Source organism: Tachyglossus aculeatus, unplaced genomic scaffold (genome assembly GCF_015852505.1).
Source record: "Tachyglossus aculeatus isolate mTacAcu1 unplaced genomic scaffold, mTacAcu1.pri SUPER_34, whole genome shotgun sequence".
In the NCBI taxonomy this organism is placed as follows: Eukaryota; Metazoa; Chordata; class Mammalia; order Monotremata; family Tachyglossidae; genus Tachyglossus; species Tachyglossus aculeatus.
In genome coordinates, this window is record NW_024044839.1 from 2,665,963 (window position 1) to 2,688,958 (window position 22,996).

Genomic DNA, 22,996 nt, shown 5'->3' on the forward strand with positions numbered 1-22,996 from the left:
ACATAGTAAGCGCTTGGCAGCGTGGTAGTGATCTTGAATGAATGCTTATTACGGGACATAAGATAGTGTTGTGTCATTTTTGAGCCTCTTCCTTCCTCTCCCCCTCGACCCCCTATTCATCCCCCACATCTTACCTCCTTCCCTTCCCCACAGCACCTGTATATATGTATAAATGTTTGTGCATATTTATTACTCTATTTATTTATTTATTTATTTATTTATTTATTTTACTTGTACATATCTATTCTATTTATTTTATTGTGTTAGTATGTTTGGTTTTGTTCTCTGTCTCCCCCTTTTAGACTGTGAGCCCACTGTTGGGTAGGGACTGTCTCTCTGTGTTGCCAATTTGTACTTCCCAAGTGCTTAGTACAGTGCTCTGCACCTAGTAAGCGCTCAATAAATATGATTGATGATGATGATGATTTTTAAAGTGTTTTCCACGCCAAGACCAAATAAGGATCTAGCTGCCAGTTCTCCTCTAGGTAATATACTGAGAAGATCAGAGAAGGTGAGGGGATTTGTACTTCCCAAGCACTTAGTACAGCGCTCTGCACACAGTAAGCGCTCAATAAATATGATTGAATAAATGCTATCATTATTATTATTATGTCCAACTCAATCTGCTTGAAGCCACCCCAGTGCTTAGTACAGTGTCTGGCACATACTGCTTAACAAATACCATTATTATTATTATGTCCAACTCAATCTGCTTGAAGCCACCCCAGTGCTTAGTACAGTGTCTGGCACATAGTGCTTAACAAATACCATTATTATTATTATGTCCAACTCAATCTGCTTGAAGCCACCCCAGTGCTTAGTACAGTGTCTGGCACATAGTAAGTGCTTAACAGATCCCATTATTATTATTATTAATGTTATTATTCAGGCCTCATCGAGACGTCCAAGCTGACCGAGTGCCTGGCCGGGGCCATCAACAGCCTGCAGCAGGAGCTGAGCCAGGAGAAGCGGCAGAACATGTCGCTGCTCCACCACTGCCACAAGCTGAAGGAGCAGGTCTGCCAGCTCGGGGCGCAGAACCAGAGCCTGCGGGGCATCGAGGCGGAGCACAACCGCATGAAGCGCGAAGTCAGCGCCCAGTTCCACGAGGTGCTCAAGCTGAAGGACGAGATGTACAACCTGTCCATGCGTTACACCAGCGCCCTGCAGGACAAAGACCTGGCCATCACTCGCTGCCAGGGCCTGCAGGAAGAGGTACCCGCTCGGCGGAGACCACCGGCCTCAATCGGTCCGTCGGGTTTATCGAGCGCTGACTGTGTGCAGAGCACTGGACTAGGCGCTGCGGAGCTGACGGTACAGCGGAGTTGATAGGCAGTCAGGTTGCCCCTCTTCAGACTTCTCTCCCTTGTCCTTAACTCGCAGAGTGGCTCAGTGGAAAGAGCCCGGGCTTTGGAGTCAGAGGTCGTGGGTTCAAACCCCGGCTCCGCCAATTGTCAGCTTGTGTGACTTTGGGCAAGTCACTTCACTTCTCAGCTACCTCATCTGGGAAATGGGGATTTTGTTGTCCGTGGGACAACGTGATCACTTTGTCACCTCCCCAGTGCTTAGAACAGTGCTTTGCACATAGTAAGCGCTTAATAGATGCCATCATCATCATCATCATCAATCGTATTTATTGAGCGCTCACTATGGGCAGAGCACTGTACTAAGTGCTTGGGAAGTACAAATTGGCAACATATATTGGCAACATATCATCATCATCCCATCTTTTCATTTCTCCCCCTCCCCGTTTCCTCCGTTTCAGAGAGGCGGTGAAGCCTAGTGCAAAAATGTGATTGATTGAATGGGAGCTTACTGTGTGCAGAGCACTGGGTTAAGCGCTTGGGAGAGGACAAGACAACAGAGATGGCAGGCATGTTCCCTGCCCACAATAAGCTTAATAATAATAATGATGCTATCTGTTCAGGGCTTACTCTGTGCCAAGCCCTGGGGCAGATACAAGGTAATGAGATTGGACACAGTCCCTGTCCCACGGGGTGTGCAAAGTCTGAGTAAGAGGGAGAACAGGTTTCGAATCCCCATTTTGCAGATGAGGAAACTGAGATCCAGAGAAGGCAAACGGCGGAGCTGGGATAAGGGAGCAGTTGCCCTGAGGTGCCGCCTCTTGCCCGACAGTGTTGAAGGGCAGGATTAGGTGGGGGTCCCTTTGAAGTTCCAGGTTTGGCTAGTAGGAGGTCCGCCTGGCGAGCCCCACTGGACCAGCCAGGGGGTGTGAGGTAGCCAGGGCCACGGCGTTATCTCATCACCTCCAGGATCGACAGAGCTGGGGAAAGGCCGAGGGACGGTGAACGCCAGGGTCCCTTTACGTGCTCAGCCACCGACTAGCACAGTAGGCGCAGGGCAAGGCACTGAACTTCCTGTCAGTTCCTTGGATCATTCGCGAGGGCAGCCAGCTCTGTTACAACACGTGGGTTGTGTTCTCACCACACCCCAATGGAAGGAAAACTCCCGCTGAGCTATACTCCCCACGTTCGGCTTCGATTTAGAGCGTGCGCTTGGAGTGAGTCAATCACGGTGTTTACTGAGCTTTAAAGCAGTCAATCAGCTCGCCCCCTCATTCATTCATTCATTCATATTTATTGAATGCCTCCTGCGTGCAAAGAGCTGTATTAAGCGCTTGACAATATAACAAACAGACACGTTTCCTGACCACGACGAGCGTACAGCCCCCTCCTATCTTACCTCCCCGATTTCCTATTCCATCTCAGCCCACACACTTAGCTCCTCTTACGCCAACCTGCTCACCGGGCCTCCATCTCGCTGCCAACCACTTGCCCCGTCCTGCCTCTGGCTTGGAACACCCTCCCTCCTCAAATCCAACAGACAATGTCCCTTCCCACCTTCAAAGCCTAATTGAAGGCCCGTCTCCTCCAAAGATGCCTTCCCTGACCAAGCCCTCCTTTCCTCTTCTCCCACTTCCTTCTGTGTCTCCCTAACTTGTTCCCTTTATTCATCCCCCCTCTCAGCCCCATTGTACTTCTGTCCAGATTTGTAATTTTATTTCTTTATGTTCATGTCTATCTCCCGCCCTGGACTGTCAGCTCATTGTGGGCAAGGAACGTGTCTACTAACTCTGTTGTTTTGGAGTCTCCCAAGTGCTTAGTACAGTGCTCTGCACACAGTAAGTGTTCACTAAATACGGTTAATTGACTGACATAGAAAGCGCTTAACAAGTATCATTGTCATCGTCATTATTATTATTATTATCCAGTCTCTGGGCTCAAACAATTCACCTGGACAGAAAGATCAGCCACCTCAGCGTAACTGATTGAATGATGATTGTGACGGTTGCCATAATGATTCTTGTGATTCCTCCCCCCTCCCTCCCGGTCTCCCCCGTCGCCCGCATCCGTGCCCGGGCAGCTGTACCTGACCAAGCAGGAGCTGCAGCGGGTGAAGGTGGCCTCGTCCTGCGAGCGGGACTTCCGGGAGCACACCCTGTGGCTCGACGGCGCGGACCCGGACGCCCACGGCGGAGAGCTGGTCAGGCTCAAGGAGGAGAACACCAAACTCAAGTCGCTGACCTTCAGCCTGGTAGGACGCCGACCCCACTCCCCAACCCCACGACGGGTGGGTTTCCCCCTGGGCAGGCAGCTCACAGTCTAGAAGGGTGGAGCTGGTGGTCCGAAGTGACCAAAAATCTCCAGTGGCTACCAATCAATCTGCGCATCAGGCAGAAACTCCTCCCCCTGGGCTTCAAGGCTGTCCATCCATCCCCTCGCCCCCTCCTACCTCACCTCCCTTGTCTCCTTCTCCAGCCCAGCCCGCACCCTCCGCTCCTCCGCCGCTAATCTCCTCACCGTACCTCGCTCTCGCCTCTCCCGCCATCGACTCCCGGCCCACGTCATCCCCCGGGCCTGGAATGCCCTCCCTCTGCCCATCCGCCAAGCTCGCTCTCTTCCTCCCTTCAAGGCCCTGCTGAGAGCTCACCTCCTCCAGGAGGCCTTCCCAGACTGAGCCCCTTCCTTTCTCTCCCCCTCGTCCCCCTCTCCATCCCCCCCATCTTACCTCCTTCCCTTCCCCACAGCACCTGTATATATGTATATATGTTTGTACATATTTATTACTCTATTTATTTATTAATTTATTTTATTTGTACATATCTATTCTATTTATTTTATTTTGTTAGTATGTTTGGTTTTGTTCTCTGTCTCCCCTTTTTAGACTGTGAGCCCACTGTTGGGTAGGGACCGTCTCTATATGTTGCCAATTTGTACTTCCCAAGTGCTTAGTACAGTGCTCTGCACATAGTAAGCGCTCAATAAATACGATTGATGATGATGATGATGATGATGACGGGTAAGCCCCGGGCCTGGCCCATGCGCTCTCTCTCACCCCTGACAGCCGGGATCCCCCCGGGGCTCCAGAGTGCCACAAGTGAGGAAATGGGCAGCGGCGCTGAATAGAATAAATAGAATAAATTCTATTTATTCTGACGTTTTTGACACCTGTCTACAGGTTTTGTTTTGTTGTCTGTCTCCCCCTTCTAGACTGTGAGTCCATTGTTGGGTAGGGACTGTCTCTATATGTTGCTGACTTGTACTTCCCAAGCGCTTAGTACAGTGCTCTGCACACAGTAAGCGCTCGATAAATCCGATTGAATGAATGAATGTAGTGTGGAGGGCCCATCGGCGGCCTGAGCCACCACAGCACTCTATTCGTTCAATCGCTCAATCATATTTATTGAGTGCTTCCTGTGTACAGAGCACTGTATTAAGCGCTTGGGAGAGGACAATATAACAATAAACGGACATACTCCCTGCCCTCGGTGAGCTGACAGTCTGGAGGGGGAGATCATCATCATCATCAGTCGTATTTATGGAGCGCTTACTGTGTGCAGAGCGCTGTACTAAGCGCTTGGGAAGTACAAATTGGCAACATATAGAGACAGGAGATGGACATTAATAGAAATAAACAAATGACAGATTTGGACATAAGTGCCATGGAGCTGGGAGGAGGGATGAATAAAGGGAGTAAATCAGGGCGACGCAGAAAGGAGTGGGAGAAGAGGAAAGGGGGACTGGGCGTGATCCGGCGGCAGGAGGCTACGGTCTTTGCCGCCCCATGAGCCAGCTGTGTCGGGATTACCTCCTGGCCTACTCCGGTCGGCTTTCCTGGCCAGAAACCTTGACCTTCCCCCTACTCCGATGGCCGGCAGGACCGTGACCCGGGTGCCCTGGCTTCCCGAGCCGCGGTCCGTCTGCGGGGCCCCGGCCGGGCTGAAGTTCGGCTCCGCTCCTCGATCCGACCTGTGCGAGGCAGAAGGTCCCGAGGGTGGGACCAGGAAGTGGAGGGGGCGAGGGGGACCGGGCCGGGGTCGCTGGGCGGTGGGCCTCACGCCGATAACATCCCGCTACCGCCCCGGGTCCCAGGCGGAGAAGGACATCTTGGAGCAGTCGCTGGACGAGGCCCAGGAGAGTAAGCAGCAGCTGGTGGACCGGATACATTCCCTGCGGGAGCGAGCCACCACAGCTGAGAAACAACGCAAGCAGGTGGGTCATCCGTCCCCCCTCCCCAACCCTCCCACTTCCCTACAAATGTCCCCGTCCGGCCGGAGGAGGACCGGGGTGGACCGCCGTGGGCCGCCCCCCCGGGCCAGCAGCCACAGGGCAACGAGGGGTTGGCGGAGAGGGAGCCTAGGAGTCAGAAGGACCTGGGTTCTAATCCTGCTCCACCTGGGTGACCTCGGGCAAGTCACTTCACCCCTCTGGGCCCCAGTTACCTCATCTGGAGAATGAGGATTGAGACATGGGATAGGGAGTGTGTCTACCCCAATTTGCTTGTGCATCCACCCTAGTGCATAGTACATTGCCTGGCAAATAGTAAGCACTTAATAAATACCGCAGTTATTACTATTAGCCAAGCCTGGTCTCTCTGACAGGGAATGGAAATTACTTGCCCATGAGCAACTCCCCACTTGCGGTCGAGAGCCCCTGGGCAATTTGTCATAGGGCCGGCTGTGTGTGTGTGTTGTTTTTTTTAATGGTATTTGTTAAGCGCTGACTATGTGCCAGGCACTGTACTAAGCAGTGGAGTAGATACAAGGTTGGACACAGTCCGTGTCCCACGTGGAGCACCCATTCTTAATCCCCATTTTACAGATGAGCTCACTGAGGCCCAGTGAAGGGCTTTTATCGGGATTCTCATCCTGGCCCTGCCACTTACCTGCCGGATGGCCCCAGACAACTCCCTTCACTTCTCTGGGCCTCAGTTTCCTCCTCTGTATAATAAGGCCCATTCTCCCTCCCTCTTAGACTTGTGAGCCCCACGTGCATTGATTGATTGATTGATTCATTCAGTTGTATTTATTGTATGCAGAGCACTGTACTGAGCTCTTGGGCGAGTCCATTAGAACAGTAAGCAGTCACATTCCCCGCCCACATCAAGCTTACAGTTTAGAGGGGGAGACGGACATTAATAAAATTAATAAATGACAGATCTGGACTTAGGTGCCGTGGGGCTGGGAGGGGCGATAAATGAAGGGAGAAGCAGCGTGGCTCAGTGGAAAGAGCCCGGGCTTTGGAGTCAGAGGTCATGGGTTCAAATCCCAGCTCCGCCAATTGTCAGCTGTGTGACTTTGGGCAAGTCACTTCACTTCTCTGTGCCTCAGTTACCTCATCTGTAAAATGGGGATTAAGATTATGAGCCCCACGAGGGACAACCTGATCACTTTGTAACCTCCCCAGCGCTTAGAACAGTGCTTTGCACATAGTAAGCACTTAATAAATGCCATTATTATTATTATTATTATTATTATTATTAAGGGAGCGAGTCAGGGCGACGCAGAAGGGAGCGTGAGAAGAGGAGAGGAGGTTCTGTGTCTGACCTGACATTATCTGGTATCAGCTGCAGCGCTTCGCACCTGATGATAATAATAATGGCATTTATTAAGCGCTTACTATATGCAAAGCACTGTACTAAGCGCTGGGGAGGTTACAAGGTGATCAGGTTGTCCCCCGGGGGGCTCACAGTCTTAATCCCCGTTTTACAGATGAAGGAACTGAGGCCCAGAGAAGTGAAGTGACTTGCCCAAAGTCACCCAGCTGACAAGTGGCGGAGCTGGGATTTGAACCCATGACCTCTTGACTCCAAAGCCCGGGCTCTTTCCACCGAGCCACGTATCGCGCTTGACAAATGCTCCTATTATAATCATTAATATTACCGATTGTATCCATGTGTGTGTGTACGCGTGCGTGCATACGTCTCCCCTCTCTCCATCCCCACTCATAGTACTGGGAGGAGAAGGAGAAGACCCTGTTAGAGTTTCGGAAAACCAAGGTGGACTGTGAGATTTACAAGGAGAAAATGAACGCTCTGCAGAGCCAGGTGATGGAGCTGCAGAAGGAACGGGACCAGGTACCCTGGGGCCGGGAGAGGGGCCGGGGAAGGAGGGACGGAGGACGGAGAAGTGGGGAGAGAGGAAGGGGGAGGCGAGGGAGGATGGGAACAGACTCTCTCTTTGGAAGACTGTACTGCACCTCTAGACTGCAAGCTCTTGGAGAGCAAGGATGGAGTCTACCAGATCTGTCGTAGTCTCCTGCATGCTTCCTGCGTGCAAAGAGCTGTATTAAGCGCTTGACAATATAACAGACAAACACATTTCCTGACCACGATGAGCTTACAGCCCCCTCCTACCTTACTTCCCCGATTTCCTATCCCATCCCAGCCCACACACTTGGCTCCTCTAACGCCAGTCTGCTCACTGGGAGCAAGGATGGAGTCTACCGGATCTGTCGTAGTCTCCCAGGCGCTTAGAACAGTGCTCTGCACATCATCTGGAAGCTCCTTGGGGGCAGAAATCTTGTCTACTAAATCTGTTGTCCTCTCCAATCTGCTCACTGGGAGCAAGGATGGAGTCTACCGGCTCTGTCGTAGTCTCCCAGGCGCTCAGAACAGTGCTCTGCGCACTGTCTGGAAGCTCCTCGGGGGCAGAAATCTTGTCTACTAAATCTGTTGTCCTCTCCAATCTGCTCACTGGGAGCAAGGATGGAGTCTATCGGATCTGTCATAGTCTCCCAGGCGCTTAGAACAGTGCTCTACGCACCGTCTGGAAGCTCCTTGGGGGCAGAAATCTTGTCTACTAAATCTGTTGTCCTCTCCAATCTGCTCACTGGGAGCAAGGATGGAGTCTATCGGATCTGTCATAGTCTCCCAGGCGCTTAGAACAGTGCTCTACGCACCATCTGGAAGCTCCTCGAGGGCAGAAATCTTGTCTACTAAATCTGTTGTCCTCTCCAATCTGCTCACTGGGAGCAAGGATGGAGTCTACCAGATCTGTCATAGTCTCCTAGGCGCTTAGAACAGTGCTCTGCGCACCGTCTGGAAGCTCCTCGAGGGCAGAAATTTTGTCTACTAAATCTGTTGTCCTCTCCAATCTGCTCACTGGGAGCAAGGATGGAGTCTACCGGATCTGTCGTAGTCTCCCAGGCGCTTAGAACAGTGCTCTGCGCACCGTCTGGAAGCTCCTCGGGGGCAGAAATCTTGTCTACTAAATCTGTTGTCCTCTCCAATGTGCTCACTGGGAGCAAGGATGGAGTCTACCGGATCTGTCGTAGTCTCCCAGGCGCTCAGAACAGTGCTCTGAGCACTGTCTGGAAGCTCCTCGGGGGCAGAAATCTTGTCTACTAAATCTGTTGTCCTCTCCAATCTGCTTACTGGGAGCAAGGATGGAGCCTACCGGATCTGTCGTAGTCTCCCAGGCGCTCAGAACAGTGCTCTGCTCACCGTCTGGAAGCTCCCCGGGGGCAGAAATCTTGTCTACTAAATCTGTTGTCCTCTCCAATCTGCTCACTGGGAGCAAGGATGGAGTTTACCAGATCTGTCGTAGTCTCCCAGGCGCTTAGAACAGTGCTCTGCACACCGTCTGGAAGCTCCTCGGGGGCAGAAATCTTGTCTACTAAATCTGTGGTCCTCTCCAATCTGCTCACTGGGAGCAAGGATGGAGTCTATCGGATCTGTCGTAGTCTCCCAGGCACTTAGAACAGTGCTCTGCGCACCGTCTGGAAGCTCCTCGAGGGCAGAAATCTTGTTTACTAAATCTGTTGTCCTCTCCAGTCTTCTCACTGGGAGCAAGGATGGAGTCTACCGGATCTGTCATAGTCTCCCAGGCGCTTAGAACAGTGCTCTGAGCACCGTCTGGAAGCTCCTCGGGGGCAGAAATCTTGTCTACTAAATCTGTTGTCCTCTCCAATCTGCTCACTGGGAGCAAGGATGGAGTCTGCCGGATCTGTCGTAGTCTCCCAGGTGCTTAGAACAGTGCTCTGCGCACAGTCTGGAAGCTCCTTGAGGGCAGAAATCTTGTCTACTAAATCTGTTGTCCTCTCCAATCTGCTCACTGGGAGCAAGGATGGAGTCTACCGGATCTGTCATAGTCTCCCAGGCGCTTAGAACAGTGCTCTGCGCACCGTCTGGAAGCTCCTGTTTATTTCTGTGCCATGCATACAATAGATTGCAAGCTCCTTGAGGGCAGGGATCATGTTTAGTAACTGTAACGTGCTCTCCCAAGCGCCTAGTACAGTGCTGTGAGTGGAGTAGACTTGTCAGTTCCGTGAGGGCAGAGCTTATTAATTCCATTGTAACTCTCTCAATCCCTCAGTTGAGTGTTCTGCACACAGTAGGACTGCAAGCTCCTTGAGGGCAGGGATCTTGTCTTTAACTATCATCCTCCCCCAAGTGCTTAACACAGGGTGGTGAGCTCCTCGAGGGGGGTCGTGTTTAGAGTCTATTATGCCCTCTCAAGTGCTTAGTACAGTGCTCTGCACAGAGAGGGCACCGAGTAAATACTATTGATTGATTGGTGCTAAATCAGCGGTATTTATTGAAAACTTACTGTGTGCAGAGCACTGTTTTAAGCACTTGGGACAGTCTAATAGGACAGAGTCGCTAGACACGTTCCCTGCCCATGACGAGCTTCCAGTCTATCACGTTGTATCCCCTCAGCACTTAGAACAGTGCTTTGCACATAGTAAGTGCTTAACAAATGCCATCATTATTATTATTATTATTACAGATAGGTAGGGTATATATGTTTGTACATATTTATTATTCTATTTATTTATTTATTTTACTGTACATATCTATTCTATTCATTTTATTTTGTTACTTTGTTTGGTTTTGTTCTCTGTCTCCCCCATCTAGACTGTGAGCCCACTGTTGGGTAGGGACTGTCTCTACATGTTGCCAACTTGGACTTCCCAAGTGCTTAGTACAGTGCTCTGCACACAGTAAGCGCTCAATAAATACGATTGATTGATTGACTGTCTCTATATGTTGCCAACTTGTATTTCCCAAGCGCTTAGTACAGTGCCCTGCACACAGTAAGCACTCAATAACTACAATTGAATGAATGAATGAATAGAGCCTAAATATTGGGACGGTTTTCGATGGTGCCGAATGAAAACATGCGCCGCCTGCAACCAGCCCAGAATCGGGGGAGCAGGAGGTTAAATCCACCACATGTCTGCTGTGTGACCTTGGGCAAGTCACTTAACTTCTCTGAGCTTCCGTTACCTCATCTGTAAAATGAGGATTGGGACTGTGAGCCCTATGTGGGACAACTTGATCACCTTGTACCCCCCCCCCCCAGCGCTTAGAACAGTGCTCTGCACATAGTAAGCGCTTAACAAATGCCAATATTATTATTATTATTAAATGCGAAATTGAATCTGGAGCTCCTGCGCAGGGTTGGGGCTCGGGGGAGGGAGGAGAGGGGCGTCTGGTGATGCGATCTCTCCCGGGCTCCCCGGCAGGCGTACGCGGCCCGGGACGGGGCCCAGATGGAGATCGCCCAGAGCCTGACGGAGAAGGACTCTCTCCGCCGGAAGGTGTTTGAGCTGACGGACGAGGTCTGCGAGCTGCGGAAACAGCTGCGCAAAGAGCAGCGCTGCGAGGTGTGGGGAGGACTGGGGAAGGGGCTAGGGGAGGGAGAGGAAAGGAGGAGCAGGGAGTGTGGAGGAACCCCCCTGTTGTTGTTTTTTTAAATGGTGTTAAGTGTCTATTACGGGCCAGGCACTGTACTAAGCGCCGGGGGTGGATACGAGTTCATCGAGTTGGACACAGTCCATGTAATGGAATTATCTGTTCATTTGTTATGGGCTTACTGCGTGTCAAGCACTGTTCTAAGCTCTGGGGAAGGTAGAAGATAAATCAGATTCAGTCCTAATCTCACGCAGCGCTCGCAGTCTTAATCCCCATTTTACAGATGAGGGAACCGAGGCACAGGGAAGTGAAGTGATATCCGCCCAAGGTCACACAGCAGGCACGTGGCGGAGTTGGAATGAGAACTCCAGTCCTTTCAACTCCCTTTCAACTCTGCTCTCTCGCCCGGCCGGATTCCCCCAAGCCATTGGTGTAGGGTTTGGGGGCCCGTGGCCACCCGCCAGGGACCGAATTTAGATGAGAGGGGAACGGGGAACGGTAGGGGAGGGCTGCCCCGGTGGGATGGGATGGGATGGGGTGCAGTCCCCGGGGCCCGGGGGGGCTGCTGGACCAGACTGGGCCAGACTGGGCCGTGGGGCTGTTCCCAGCAGGCCAGACAGCAGGAGCTTCAGCCTTCCCGGAGGGGGAAGCAGCGGCTCATACGAATGCATGCTCTGTGTCCCAGAGAGGACAGTGATCTCGGCTTCCTGAGCCCGGCAGAGGTACTGGGGTCTGTGCTCTCCCTCCTCTTCCCTGACCGAACGTGCGTGCGGGTGGCTGGGCGCTACTAACCGAGTGTGCGTCTGTTAGCGTACGGGTGGGTGACTGGGGCGCCGTGAGATGGTGTGTAAGTACGCGGGTACGAGCACCGGCAGGATCCTCCCGGGGCATCCCCGGCCTCGCCAACATGCCCCTTCCCACGCGGACAGGCCTGGTCCGACCCGGGGGCCCCCCCCGAGCCGGGACGGGGTCGACAGCTTCCGCTCCAGCAGCCCGCTGCCCCCCGGCAAGGACTCTCTGTACAAGAGACTCACCCTCGACTTCCTGGAAGATGGCTCGTCCACCAGGTAATAACAATAATAATGAAAATACGAATTGTTGAAGTTGTTAAGCGCTTGCGATGAGCCAGGCACTGTACTAAGCGCTGCGGTGGATACAAGCAAATTGGGTTGGACACAGTCCCTGTCCCACGTGAGGCTCCCAGTCTTAATCCCTATTTTATGGGTGAGGGAACTGAGGTAAAGAGAAGTGAAGTGAGTGGCCCAAGGTCACACAGCAGACAGGTGGCAGAGCCAGGCCCGGGCTCTATCCGGTAGGCCGCCATGCTTCTCATACCCGGCAGGTGGGTGGGTGACCAGGCAGGCGGGCGAGCTGGTCCTGGGCGCAGAGTAGCCCCCCGGCCGGCAGCCCCCCATCCGACCCTTCCCATCGGCCTCCTTTGACAGCTCCCAGGAGTTTCCGGACGGGGACGGCGGTGGCGGCCCCACTTCGGGGGAGAAGGATGAGCCGGAATTGGACTATGAGATAGTGGATAGTACGGGTAAGTACAGTCCCTCCCTCAGGGGAGAGTACCACAGTGCTTGGCAAGGAGCGAGCGCCAAACAAATCCTCCGCCCGTGCCCACCCTGGGCAGACCATGTCGGGGCGAGGAGCGGGGCTGGCGGGGTGACCCGGGGGCAGTGGTCCTGGTGGTCCCAAGCTCGAAGGGCAAGGAGAGTCCTCCCCGCCCGCCCCCTCGGCCAACCCCCGCCTGGTGTCCGCTCACCAGCGCGGGGGCTTCCCCGCAGGCCTGTCCGAGCCGGACAGCAGCTGGCAGCCCATCGGCCCAGACCTCAGCCTGGCGGAAAGGTGAGCCCCACCCCTGCCCGCTCCCCTCAGACCCTGCCCGGGGGACGGGCGCCTGCCACGGGGCCGGGGTAGGGGTGGGAGATCTTCTTGCTTTTCTTGTTCTTTCTTTCTTCTTCGTCTTGTTCTTGTTCTTCTCCTCCCGCCCCCACCCCTCTGACCTGCTTAATAAGACTGAAAGGGGTGGAAACTGAGATCTTGGGTCGAGCTCACTGGAAGGCCCGGAATCCCACCCTGCTGGGGTCAGGGGTCCCCGGGGGCCCCACTTTGAAGCTTGTCCTCTCCCCCCGCCCCGGTCCCCCGACCCCAGCAGCGTCCCGGTGCGGCGGCGGTGGCCGGCCCGGAGGATCCTGAGTCAGGTGACGGTCCTGGCCTTCCAGGGGGACGCCCTGCTGGACCAGATCAGCGTCATTGGTGGTAACCACACGGGCATCTTCATTCACCGCGTCACCCCGGGCTCCCCCGCCGACCAGATGGCCCTGCGCCCCGGCACCCAGATCCTCGTGGTACGTCCGCCTGGTTCACTCATTCGGTCGTATTTATTGAGCGCTTACTGTGTGCGGAGCACTGTGCTAAGCACTTGGGAGAGTACACTACAACAATAAACAGACACATTCCCTACCCAGGGAAGCAGCGTGGGTCAATGGAAAGAGCCCGGGCTTTGGAGCCAGAGGTCATGGGTTCAAATCCCAGCTCCACCAATTGTCAGCTGTGTGACTTCGGGCAAGTCACTTCATTTCCCTGGGCCTCAGTGACCTCATCTGTAAAATGGGGATTAAGACTGTGAGCCCCCCCTCGGGACAACCTGATCGCCTTGTATAATATAATAGTGCTTTGCACATAGTAAGCGCTTAATAAATGCCATCATTATTATTATTATTACCCATGCCTCAGAACCGCCACAGTGGACACGGGCACCACTTTGGAGCCACGGCACTTGACGGCTGCAGCCGGAGCCGGGGAGAGGGTGGGCGCTGAGTTGAAACAGACCGTATGCTCGTTGAGGGCAGGGATAGGTCCTACCGGCTCTCCCCACTCATACTCTGCACCCCGCAAGCGCCCAGTCAATACTATCGATCGATCGATTGACAGCGGGCCAGACGTAGGCGTCCGGTGTCATCTCCGTATCGGACAGGGGACTGACCAGCAAGATAGTCACCGGACGAATGGCTATCACCGCGGGGTGAGCCCCCTGAGGGACAACCTGATCACCTTGTAACTTCCCCAGCGCTTAGAACAGTGCTTTGCACATAGTAAGCGCTTAATAAATGCCATTATTATTATTATTATTATTATTATTATCTTAAGTCAAGGAGCAGGTGGCCTAGTGGAAAGAGCCCGGGCTGGGAGTCAGAGGACCTGGGTTCTAGTCCCGGCTCTGCCACTTGTCTCCTGGGTGACCTTGGACAAATCACTGCGCTTCCCTGGGCCTCAGTTTCCTCATCTGTAAAGTAGGGCTGAAGGCCGTGAGCCCCACAAGGAAGAGGGATTGTGTCCAGCCTGATTATCTCATTTCTACCCCAGCGCTTAGCCCAGTGCCTCCCATATAAGAAGCACTTAACAAATACCACCGTTATTATTATTACCCACACGCACCGGTCCCGGCGGTCCCCCCAGGCTTCTTTCTCCCATCAGGCCCCGTCTTTTCCCGTCTGCTTTGCCCTCAGGTGGACTACGATGCCGTGGACCCCATGTCCAAGGCCGTATTGGAGGACACCACCCTGGAGCAGGCAGTCGGGCTCCTCAAGAGGGTGAACGGCTTCTGCTTCCTGTCCGTGAAGGTCAACATGGAGGGTACGGAACACGGGGGTCCGGCCCGCTCTGGCTCCCCGCCTGTCCCCCGACACTGGGCCGGGGCAGTGCCCCCTCCGTCACTCTGCTGCCGAAGCAGCACGGCCTAGTGGCTAGAGCCCGGGTCTGGGAATCAGAAGGTCACGGGCTTTAATCCCTGCTCTGCCACTTGTCTGCTGGGTGACCTTGGACAAGTCACTTCTTTTCCCTTCAAAGCCCTACTGAGAGCTCACCTCCTCCAGGAGGCCTTCCCAGACTGAGCCCCCTCCTTCCTCTCGCCCTCCTCCCCTTCCCTATCCCCCCACCTTACCTCCTTCCCTTCCCCACAGCACCTGTATATGTGTTTGTATGCATTTATTACTCTATTTATTTTATTTGTACATATTCTATTTATTTTATTTTTATTTTTTATATTTTATTTTATATTTTGTTTTATTTATTCTTATTTTTATTTTTTTAATTTTTATTATGTTAATATGTTTTGTTCTCTGTCTCCCCCTTCTAGACTGTGAGCCCACTGGTGGGTAGGGACTGTCTTTCTGTGTTGCCAAGTTGGACTTCCCAAGTGTTTAGTACAGTGCTGTGCACACAGTAAGCACTCAATAAATGCAATTGAATGAATGAATGAATGCTGGGTGACCTTGGGCAAGTCACTTCTCTGGGCCTCCGTTCTCTCCCCTGTAAAACGTGAGCCCCACGAGTGACAGGGACTGTGTCCAACCTGATTTGCTGGCATCCACCCAGCACGTAGTTCAGTGCCCGGCACACGGTAAACGCTTAACAGATACCACAATCACTCTGGGCTCCAGAGCCGGGCTAACGGCTCCCGGTTCTAGAGCCCGCCTGGAATTCCAAAACATCCCAGGGGCAGACCTCTGGATCCCTGTCCCCCTACTTCCTCCCCGCTTCCGGCCAGCGGGAATCTGAACCCCTAACCGCCGGCCTTTTTCCCCCCCCTTCTCCGTCCCATTCCCGCCAGGCTACAAGAAGCTGGTCCAGGACATGGAGAGCCGAGCGGCCACCTCGGGGGACTCGTTCTACATCCGCGTGAACCTGGCCATGGAGGGGAAGGCCGGCAGGCAGCTGCGGGTGCAGTGCAACGACATCCTACACATCACCGATACCGTGTACCGGGGCCGGACCTCCTGGCACGCCCACCAGGTCAACCCGTACACCATGAAGGACATGGACCACGGCCCCATCCCCAGCTACTCCCAGTGAGTTGCCCCCATCAATCGTTCATTCATTGTCGTATTTATTGAGCGCTTCCTGCGTGCAGAGCACTGGACTAAGCGCTTGGGAAGTCCAAGTCGGCAACATCTAGAGACGGTCCCTACCCAACAGCGGGCTCACAGTCTAGAAGGGGGAGACAAAACAAAACATATTAACAAGATAAAAGACATAGAATAAATATGTAATAAATCCGTACAAACATATATACAGGTGCTGTGGGGAGGGAAAGGAGGTAAGGCCGGGGAGGAGGGGGAGAGGAAGGGGGGTGCTCAGTGTGGGAAGGCCTCCTGGAAGAGGTGAGCTCTCAGTAGGGCTTTGAAGGGAGGAAGAGAGCTAGCTTGGCGGATGTGCGGAGGGAGGGCATTCCGGGCCAGGGGGATGACGTGGGCCGGGGGTCGACGGCGGGACGGGTGAGAACGAGGCACAGTGAGGGATCAAGCCATCAGTTAATGGCATCTAATTGAAAACTTACTGTGTGCAGAGCACCGTTTTAAGCACTTGGGACAGTCTAATAGAACAGAGTTGCTAGACACGTTCCCTGCCCATGACGAGCTTCCAGTCTATCACGTTGTATCCCCCCAGCGCATAGAACAGTGCTTTGCACGTAGTAAGTGCTTAACAAATGCCGTCATTATTATTATTATTATTATTATTATTATTATTATTATTATTATTACAGATGGGTAGGGTATATATGTTTGTACATATTTATTATTCTATTTATTTATTTATTTTACTTGTACATATCTATTCTATTTATTTTATTTTGTTACTATGTTTGGTTTTGTTCTCTGTCTCCCCCTTGTAGACTGTGAGCCCACTGTTGGGTAGGGACTGTCTCTATATGTTGCCAACTTGGACTTCCCAAGGGCTTAGTACAGTGCTCTGCACACAGTAAGCGCTCAATAAATACGATTGATTGATTGATTGATCTACTGAGCACTTATCTGGGGCGGGAAGTTGTACTGAGATCTGGGGACAGTTCAGTAGAGGTAGTAGAAACCATCCTGGCCCTCGAGCCGGGAAGCAGCTTAGCCTAGTGGGCAGAGCACAGGCTTGGGAGTAAGAAGGACCTGGGGTCTAGTCCCGGCTCCGCCACTTGTCTGCTGGGTGACCTTGGGCGAGTCCCCACCCTCAAGGAGCTGACGACTTGTATTTCCCAAGCGCTTAGTACAGTGCTCTGCACACAGTAAGCGCTCATTAAATACGGCTGAATGAATGAATGAGAACAGGTTGCTCAATGGAAAGAACCCGGGCTTTGGAGTCAGAGGTCACGGGTTCAAATCCCGGCTCTGCCAACTGTCAGCTATGTGACTTTGGCAAGTCACTTCACTTCTCTGAGCTTCAGTTCCCTTGTCTGTCAAATGGGGATGAAGACTGGGAGCCCCCCCGTGGGACAACCTGATCACCTTGTAACCTCCCCAGCGCTTTGCACATAGTAAGCGCTTAATAAATGCCATCATAATAATAGCAGGTTCTGTTTCTGGAGGGCCATGGTGGCTATTCTAGAAGCCCAGGCCGAGTGTCGATCTAGAGCAGAATGTCTAGAGCCGTCACAGCGCATATTCTGAATCCCGGGTGGGCCTTGTGGTTCTAGAGCAGGAGCTGACACATTCTGGAGTGTCCCGGGCAAGACACCCCTCCCCTTGAGCCCCAGACTTTGTCAGCCTCTAGCTCTTCGGGGAAGCCCACCCGGGCGTGGGGTTCAGGACTTGGCAAGGGTCTGCCTTGGGGGGGTCCCGGGCCACCTGGACCCGGCCTCCTCTCCTGTCTGCCCGCAGGGCTCAGCAGCACCTCATCACCGTCATCCAGGACATGACCCAGCCCAGCACAATCACCCGTAAGGTAAGCGGGGAGGCCGGGAGGGAGGGGGCGGCCCCCCGGGGGTCCAACTCAGACGGCCTGCCGCCTCTTAGGTCTCATTCATTCATTCATTCAATCAATCGTATTTATTGAGCGCTTACTGTGTGCAGAGCACTGGACTAAGCACTTGGGAAGTACAAGTTGGCAACAGATAGAGACGGTCCCTACCCAACAGTGGGCTCACAGTCTCGTGGGCGTCTCTCGTGCGCCTGGTCCTCCCTTCCTAATAATACCCGTGCCGTTTGTTCAGTGCTGACAACGGGCCGAGGGCCGCGCCGGGACCTCGATATCTAGGCCAGGAGGGGCGCGGGCCGGGGTAGCCACCGCCACCCTCCCCTTGCCCAGCCCTCACCCTCCGCCCTCCCTGCCCGCAGTGCTCCGGGAGCCAACAGAAGCTGGTACGGATCGTCAGCGCGGACAAGAGCGCGGGCAACCCCCTGTGGCTGTCATTCGACGGGGGCCAGGCCGAGCCACGCAAGCCAGAAGGTGCGGGCCCCCACCCCTCCGACCCGCCACCCACCCCGCTGTGGCCATCAGGCTGGCAGGGATTGGCGAGGGGCAGGGAGGGCTCTTCTTCCCTCTCCTCCGCCCCCTCCCACTCCGCGAGCTAGAGGCCAGGCTTTGCCAACGACAGCAGGAGAGACTGCAGTTAGACACCTCTGGGCTCTTGAGGCTGGGCCAACACCTCTCCCCAGCTGGTTTGGGTGTAATAATAATAATAATAATAACAATAATAATAATAATAATGGCATTTATTAAGCTCTTACTATGTGCAGAGCACTGTTCTAAGCGCTGGGGAATTTACAAGGTGATCAGGTTGTCCCACGTGGGGCTCACAGTCTTCATCCCCATTTTACAGATGAGGGAACTGAGGCCCAGAGAAGTGAAGTGACTTGCCCAAAGTCACACAGTTGACAAGTGGTGGAGCCGGGATTTGAACCCATGACCTCTGACTCCAAAGCCCGGGCTTTTTCCACTGAGCCACGCTGGTATAGCTCTGCTTGGAGGCAGGGGGACGGCTGCAGCGTGAGAAGCAGCGTGGCTCAGTGGAAGGAGCCCGGGCTTTGCAGTCAGAGGTCATGGGTTCCAATCCCGGCTCCGCCAATTGTCAGCTGGGTGACTTTGGGCAAGTCACTTCGCTTCTCTGGGCCCTCAGTTACCTCATCTGTAAAATGGGGATGAAGACTGTGATCCCCCCGTGGGGCAACCTGATCACCTTGTTAACCACCCCAGCGCTTAGAACAGTGCTTTGCACATAGTAAGCACTTAACAAATGCTATGATTATTATTATTATTATTATTCTCTGGGCCCTCAGTTCCCTCGTCTGTAAAATGGGGATTAAGACTGTGAGCACCCCCGTGGGACAACCTGATCATCTTGTAACCTTCCCAGCGCTTAGAACAGTGCTTTGCACATAGTAAGCGCTTAATAAATGCCATCATCATCATTATTATTATTATTACAATGCAGGCCCCCTGGAAGTCCCACCCCCGAAATGGGTGATAGATTTCCAGAGTCGCAGCTTCGATAAGGGCCAACTCCTGTGCCCCTTCTCGTCGGGCCCCCTAAGTCAATCAGTCGAGGGCAATTTATTGAGCGCTCACTGTGTGCAGAGCCCTGTACCGAGCCCTTGGGAGAGCACAGGAGTTAGTAGACATGATCTTTTCCCTCAAGGAACTTAGAGCCTGTTGTGTGCAGAGCACTGGACTGAGCTCCCGGAAGAACGCACGAGTCGGTAGATCCGATTCCTGCCCTCAAGGAGCTGATGGTCTATTTTGTGCAGAGCACCGAACTCTTGAAAGAGCATGAGAGTTAGTAGATGTGATCCCTGCCCCTAAGGAGCTGACAGTCTAGGGGGTCTCGGGGAGAGGGGTGATTACTTATGGGGTCGGGGGGGACCTAGTGGCGCGGTCTCGGCTGTTCTTCCTCACCGTCCCGTCCCCCCAGACTCTCCCACGGTGTGTTTCTGGGCTGAGAGCTGTTTCACCCTGATGCCTTACACCCTGGTGAAGCCCCGCAAGCCGACCCGGCCCCGGCCCGTGCTCTTCGTGCCCACGGTGCTCGGCAGGATCCTGAGCGAGAAGCTGAGCCTGCTCGGGGGCTTCGAGAAGTGCCCAGCAGGTAGCCGTCTCCTCCGGCCCTCTCCTTTCATTCGCTGATTCAGTCGGTCGTGTTTACTGAGCGCTTACTGTGTGCAGAGCACTGTACCGAGCGCTTGGGAGAGTCCAGTTGAACAGAGTGGTTGCCCTGCTCACAACGATCTCACAGTCCCCGTCCATCTACTTGTCTTTATTGAGTGCTTACTGAACACAGAGCATTCATTCATTCAGTCAGTCGTATTTATTGAGCGCTTACGGTGTGCGGAGCACTGGGAGTGTACAGTATAACAGAGTTAGTCGTCGTGTTCCTTGCCCACAATGAGCTCACAGCCTAGAGGGAGGGAGACAGACATGAATAGAAATAAATAAATGACAGATCTGGATATAAGTGCCGTGGGGCTGGGGCCGGGGGGTGATTGAAGGGAGAGAATCAGGGTGACGCAGAAGGGAGTGGGAGAAGAGGAGAGAAGAGCTTCAAAGCTTTCAGTAAGGCTTTGAAGGGAGAGAAAGGGTTGGTCTGTTGGCTATGAAGAGAGGGAAATGTTGGCAGAGGCCTTGGCTGGCACCCAGACAATGCCCTGAGTCTGGGGTCAGAGCCAGACTTGGATCAAGGCACGAGGAGCAGTGTATGTGTGCGTGCCAGGGGGAGTGACCCCCAGGGCAGGCAAAACTCCAGGTTTGCCACCATGGGGGAATCCCTCAGCTCTGGCCTCGCCCTGTCCCGCTCGCCCCGACCTGTATATATGTATATACCTGTATATATGTATATATGTTTGTACATATTTTTTACTCTATTTATTTATTTATTTATTTATTTATTTGTACATATCTATTCTATTTATTTTATTTTGTTAGTATGTTTGGTTTTGTTCTCTGTCTCCCCCTTTTAGACTGTGAGCCCACTGTCGGGTAGGGACTGTCTCTATCTGTTGCCAATTTGTACTTCCCAAGCGCTTAGTACAGTGCTCTGCACATAGTAAGCGCTCAATAAGTACGATTGATGATGATGATGATGATGACTGGGGCTGCCCAAGCCTCAGCCTGATGCCGCCTCCTCCTGCCCCCACCTCCCCTCGGCCTCCCCAGCCCACTTGAGCCCCGTGGAGCGAGCGGCCAGGAGAGGGACAGGTGACCTCATCCAGGGGAAAGAGGGTCCCGACGGCCACCGCTCCGTCCCCCGCCAGGCCATCGAGGCCCTCATGGAGAAGGTAACGGAGACCGCTACACCCGGCGGCTTCGGGGAGGCCCCGGGGGGAGGGGACGCCTGAAGGGGTTAGGGACCCACCCCCCAAAACCCCAACCCTCTTAAGGTGGTGGGGCCTAGTGGTCCCAGAGGGCAAGGATTCTGACCACAGCACAACCTCGAGGAGGGCCTGTGTGCTTCCACAGCCAGTCGTGGAGGGGACAAAGTAGTCCCCCCAGGCGGTTGGGGGATTTCCTCATGGAATGGAAGGCCGTTGGAGGCGAGGTCTGGTTGTCGCCCACCGCCTGGCCAGGCCTCAGCCGGGTCAGGTGGACCGGGGGGCTGATGGGCCCGTCCCCTTCCCCACAGGGCACACACTGCCTCCTGGACTTGGGGCTGGACTGCGTGCGGGCCCTGCTCGCCGCCGAGATCTTCCCCATCGTCGTCCACATCCCCGTCAGCGACAAGAACGCCAAGAAACTCAAGTACGTGAGCTCCCGGGGCACGGCGGGCCGGGCGAGCAAGGAGCCGGCGGCCCCTCGGGGGAGAGATGGTGCGGGGTGGGAGGGGATGCCTGCTAGACTCCTGTCATCCGGGGTCCGCGGGGCGATAATCCAAGATACAGGAAGCGTCGGCTAGCTGGTTACGCTATTCGTTCATTCAATCGTATTTATTGAGCGCTTCCTATGTGAAGAGCATTGCAGTAAGTGTTGGGCAGAGGACAACAATAAACAGACAGATTCCCTGCCCACAAGGAGCTTACAGTCTAGAGGAAGCTCTTCATTAAGCAGTTTTCTAGGTGCCAAGCCTTACCTCCTTCCCCTCCCCACAGCACCTGTACTTATGTTTGTACAGATTTATTACTCTACTTATTTTACTTGTACATATTTACTATTCTATTTCTTTTATTTTGTTAATATGTTTCGTTTTGTTGTCTGTCTCCCCCTTCTAGACTGTGAGCCCGCTGTTGGGTAAGGACCGTCTCTATATGTTGCCAACTTGGACTCCCCAAGCTCTTAGTCCGGTGCTGTGCACACAGTAAGCGCTCAGTAAATACGATTGAATGAATGGGCCGAGGGTCGGGCTTGACAAAGGATAGTCAAAGTGGACCCGGCCCGATAATCGGAGCGGACACCCGAGTGTCCCGGTCCAAGAGGGAGGGAGAGCAAGGATCTCCTCCCCATTTTGCTCTCCTGGTGCTCAGGAAGGCGGTGCAGCGGGTGGGGGCTACGGAGGAGCAGGTCCTGGAGGCTGCCAAGCGGGCGGAGATGGAGCTGGAGGGCCTGCCCTGCCTGCACCGGGCCCTGGCCCCCGACGCCTGGAGCGACACGGACTCGCTGCTGGGCTGCGTGCGGGCCGCCGTCTCCGACGAGCAGAGGAAGGTCGTGTGGCTAGAGCAAGGGCCCCGATGACGCCCCATCCCTGCCCCTTTCCTCTTCTCCCACCACCACCACCACCCAACCCTGGCTCATTTCCTCCCAGCTCATTAGGAAAAGAGGGTCATGGGCATCGGGAATGGCCTCCCTATGCCCGGAGCCCTCTCGTCACCGCATTTGCACACATTTCTGCTCCCGTTGGTGGGAGAGCGCTCCCCGGCTGCCTGGGTCCGGGTACACGCCTCCGGGGCCGAGACCCCCCACACCAAATAGGGAAGGGGCTGACGGAAGAAGCAGTAGTGGACGTGAGTCTAGAGGACCCTGGGAAATGACGGGGTACGGGGCTGTCCCTGCCACCGGCGATGCCCGTTGGCGAGAGCCCTGGACCCGGCCTCACTTCCTACCTCAGTTTCCCCACGCGGCCCAAGCCTCCCACCCAAGGAGGCCGGGGACAGGAGGGAAACTGAAGTTGTCGTCAGGCCTCTCTGGGAGCGAACGTGGGTCGAGGCCGATGTAAATTCTGTACATGGCGCTAAATTAAAGAGTCTTTTCTAACTTTCTGGGCTGCATGCTGCCCCCTTTCCCCCCCTGCCCTTCGACAGGGAGGAGCTTCCCTCTGCGAAGCCTGGGGAACCAGGGGGTGGGTGGACAGGCCCAGGAACCTGGG

At 54.1% G+C, this 22,996-nt stretch overlaps 1 protein-coding gene across 1 annotated transcript in view; it reads left to right on the forward strand.

The window, feature by feature from the left end:
- Positions 1-22,868, forward strand: part of CARD14 (caspase recruitment domain family member 14) — a 28,923-nt gene extending 6,055 nt beyond the window's left edge. The window contains 19 exon segments of the mRNA XM_038742046.1: positions 890-1,215; positions 3,385-3,555; positions 5,394-5,513; positions 7,252-7,377; positions 10,770-10,910; positions 11,547-11,660; positions 11,868-11,888; positions 11,890-12,005; positions 12,384-12,478; positions 12,726-12,786; positions 13,094-13,289; positions 14,451-14,577; positions 15,554-15,791; positions 17,589-17,652; positions 18,045-18,156; positions 19,619-19,792; positions 20,857-20,978; positions 21,323-21,438; positions 22,158-22,868. Coding sequence (XP_038597974.1) covers positions 890-1,215; positions 3,385-3,555; positions 5,394-5,513; positions 7,252-7,377; positions 10,770-10,910; positions 11,547-11,660; positions 11,868-11,888; positions 11,890-12,005; positions 12,384-12,478; positions 12,726-12,786; positions 13,094-13,289; positions 14,451-14,577; positions 15,554-15,791; positions 17,589-17,652; positions 18,045-18,156; positions 19,619-19,792; positions 20,857-20,978; positions 21,323-21,438; positions 22,158-22,365 — 2,648 coding nt within the window. The 3' untranslated portion in view covers positions 22,366-22,868.
- Positions 22,869-22,996: the final 128 nt, after the last annotated feature.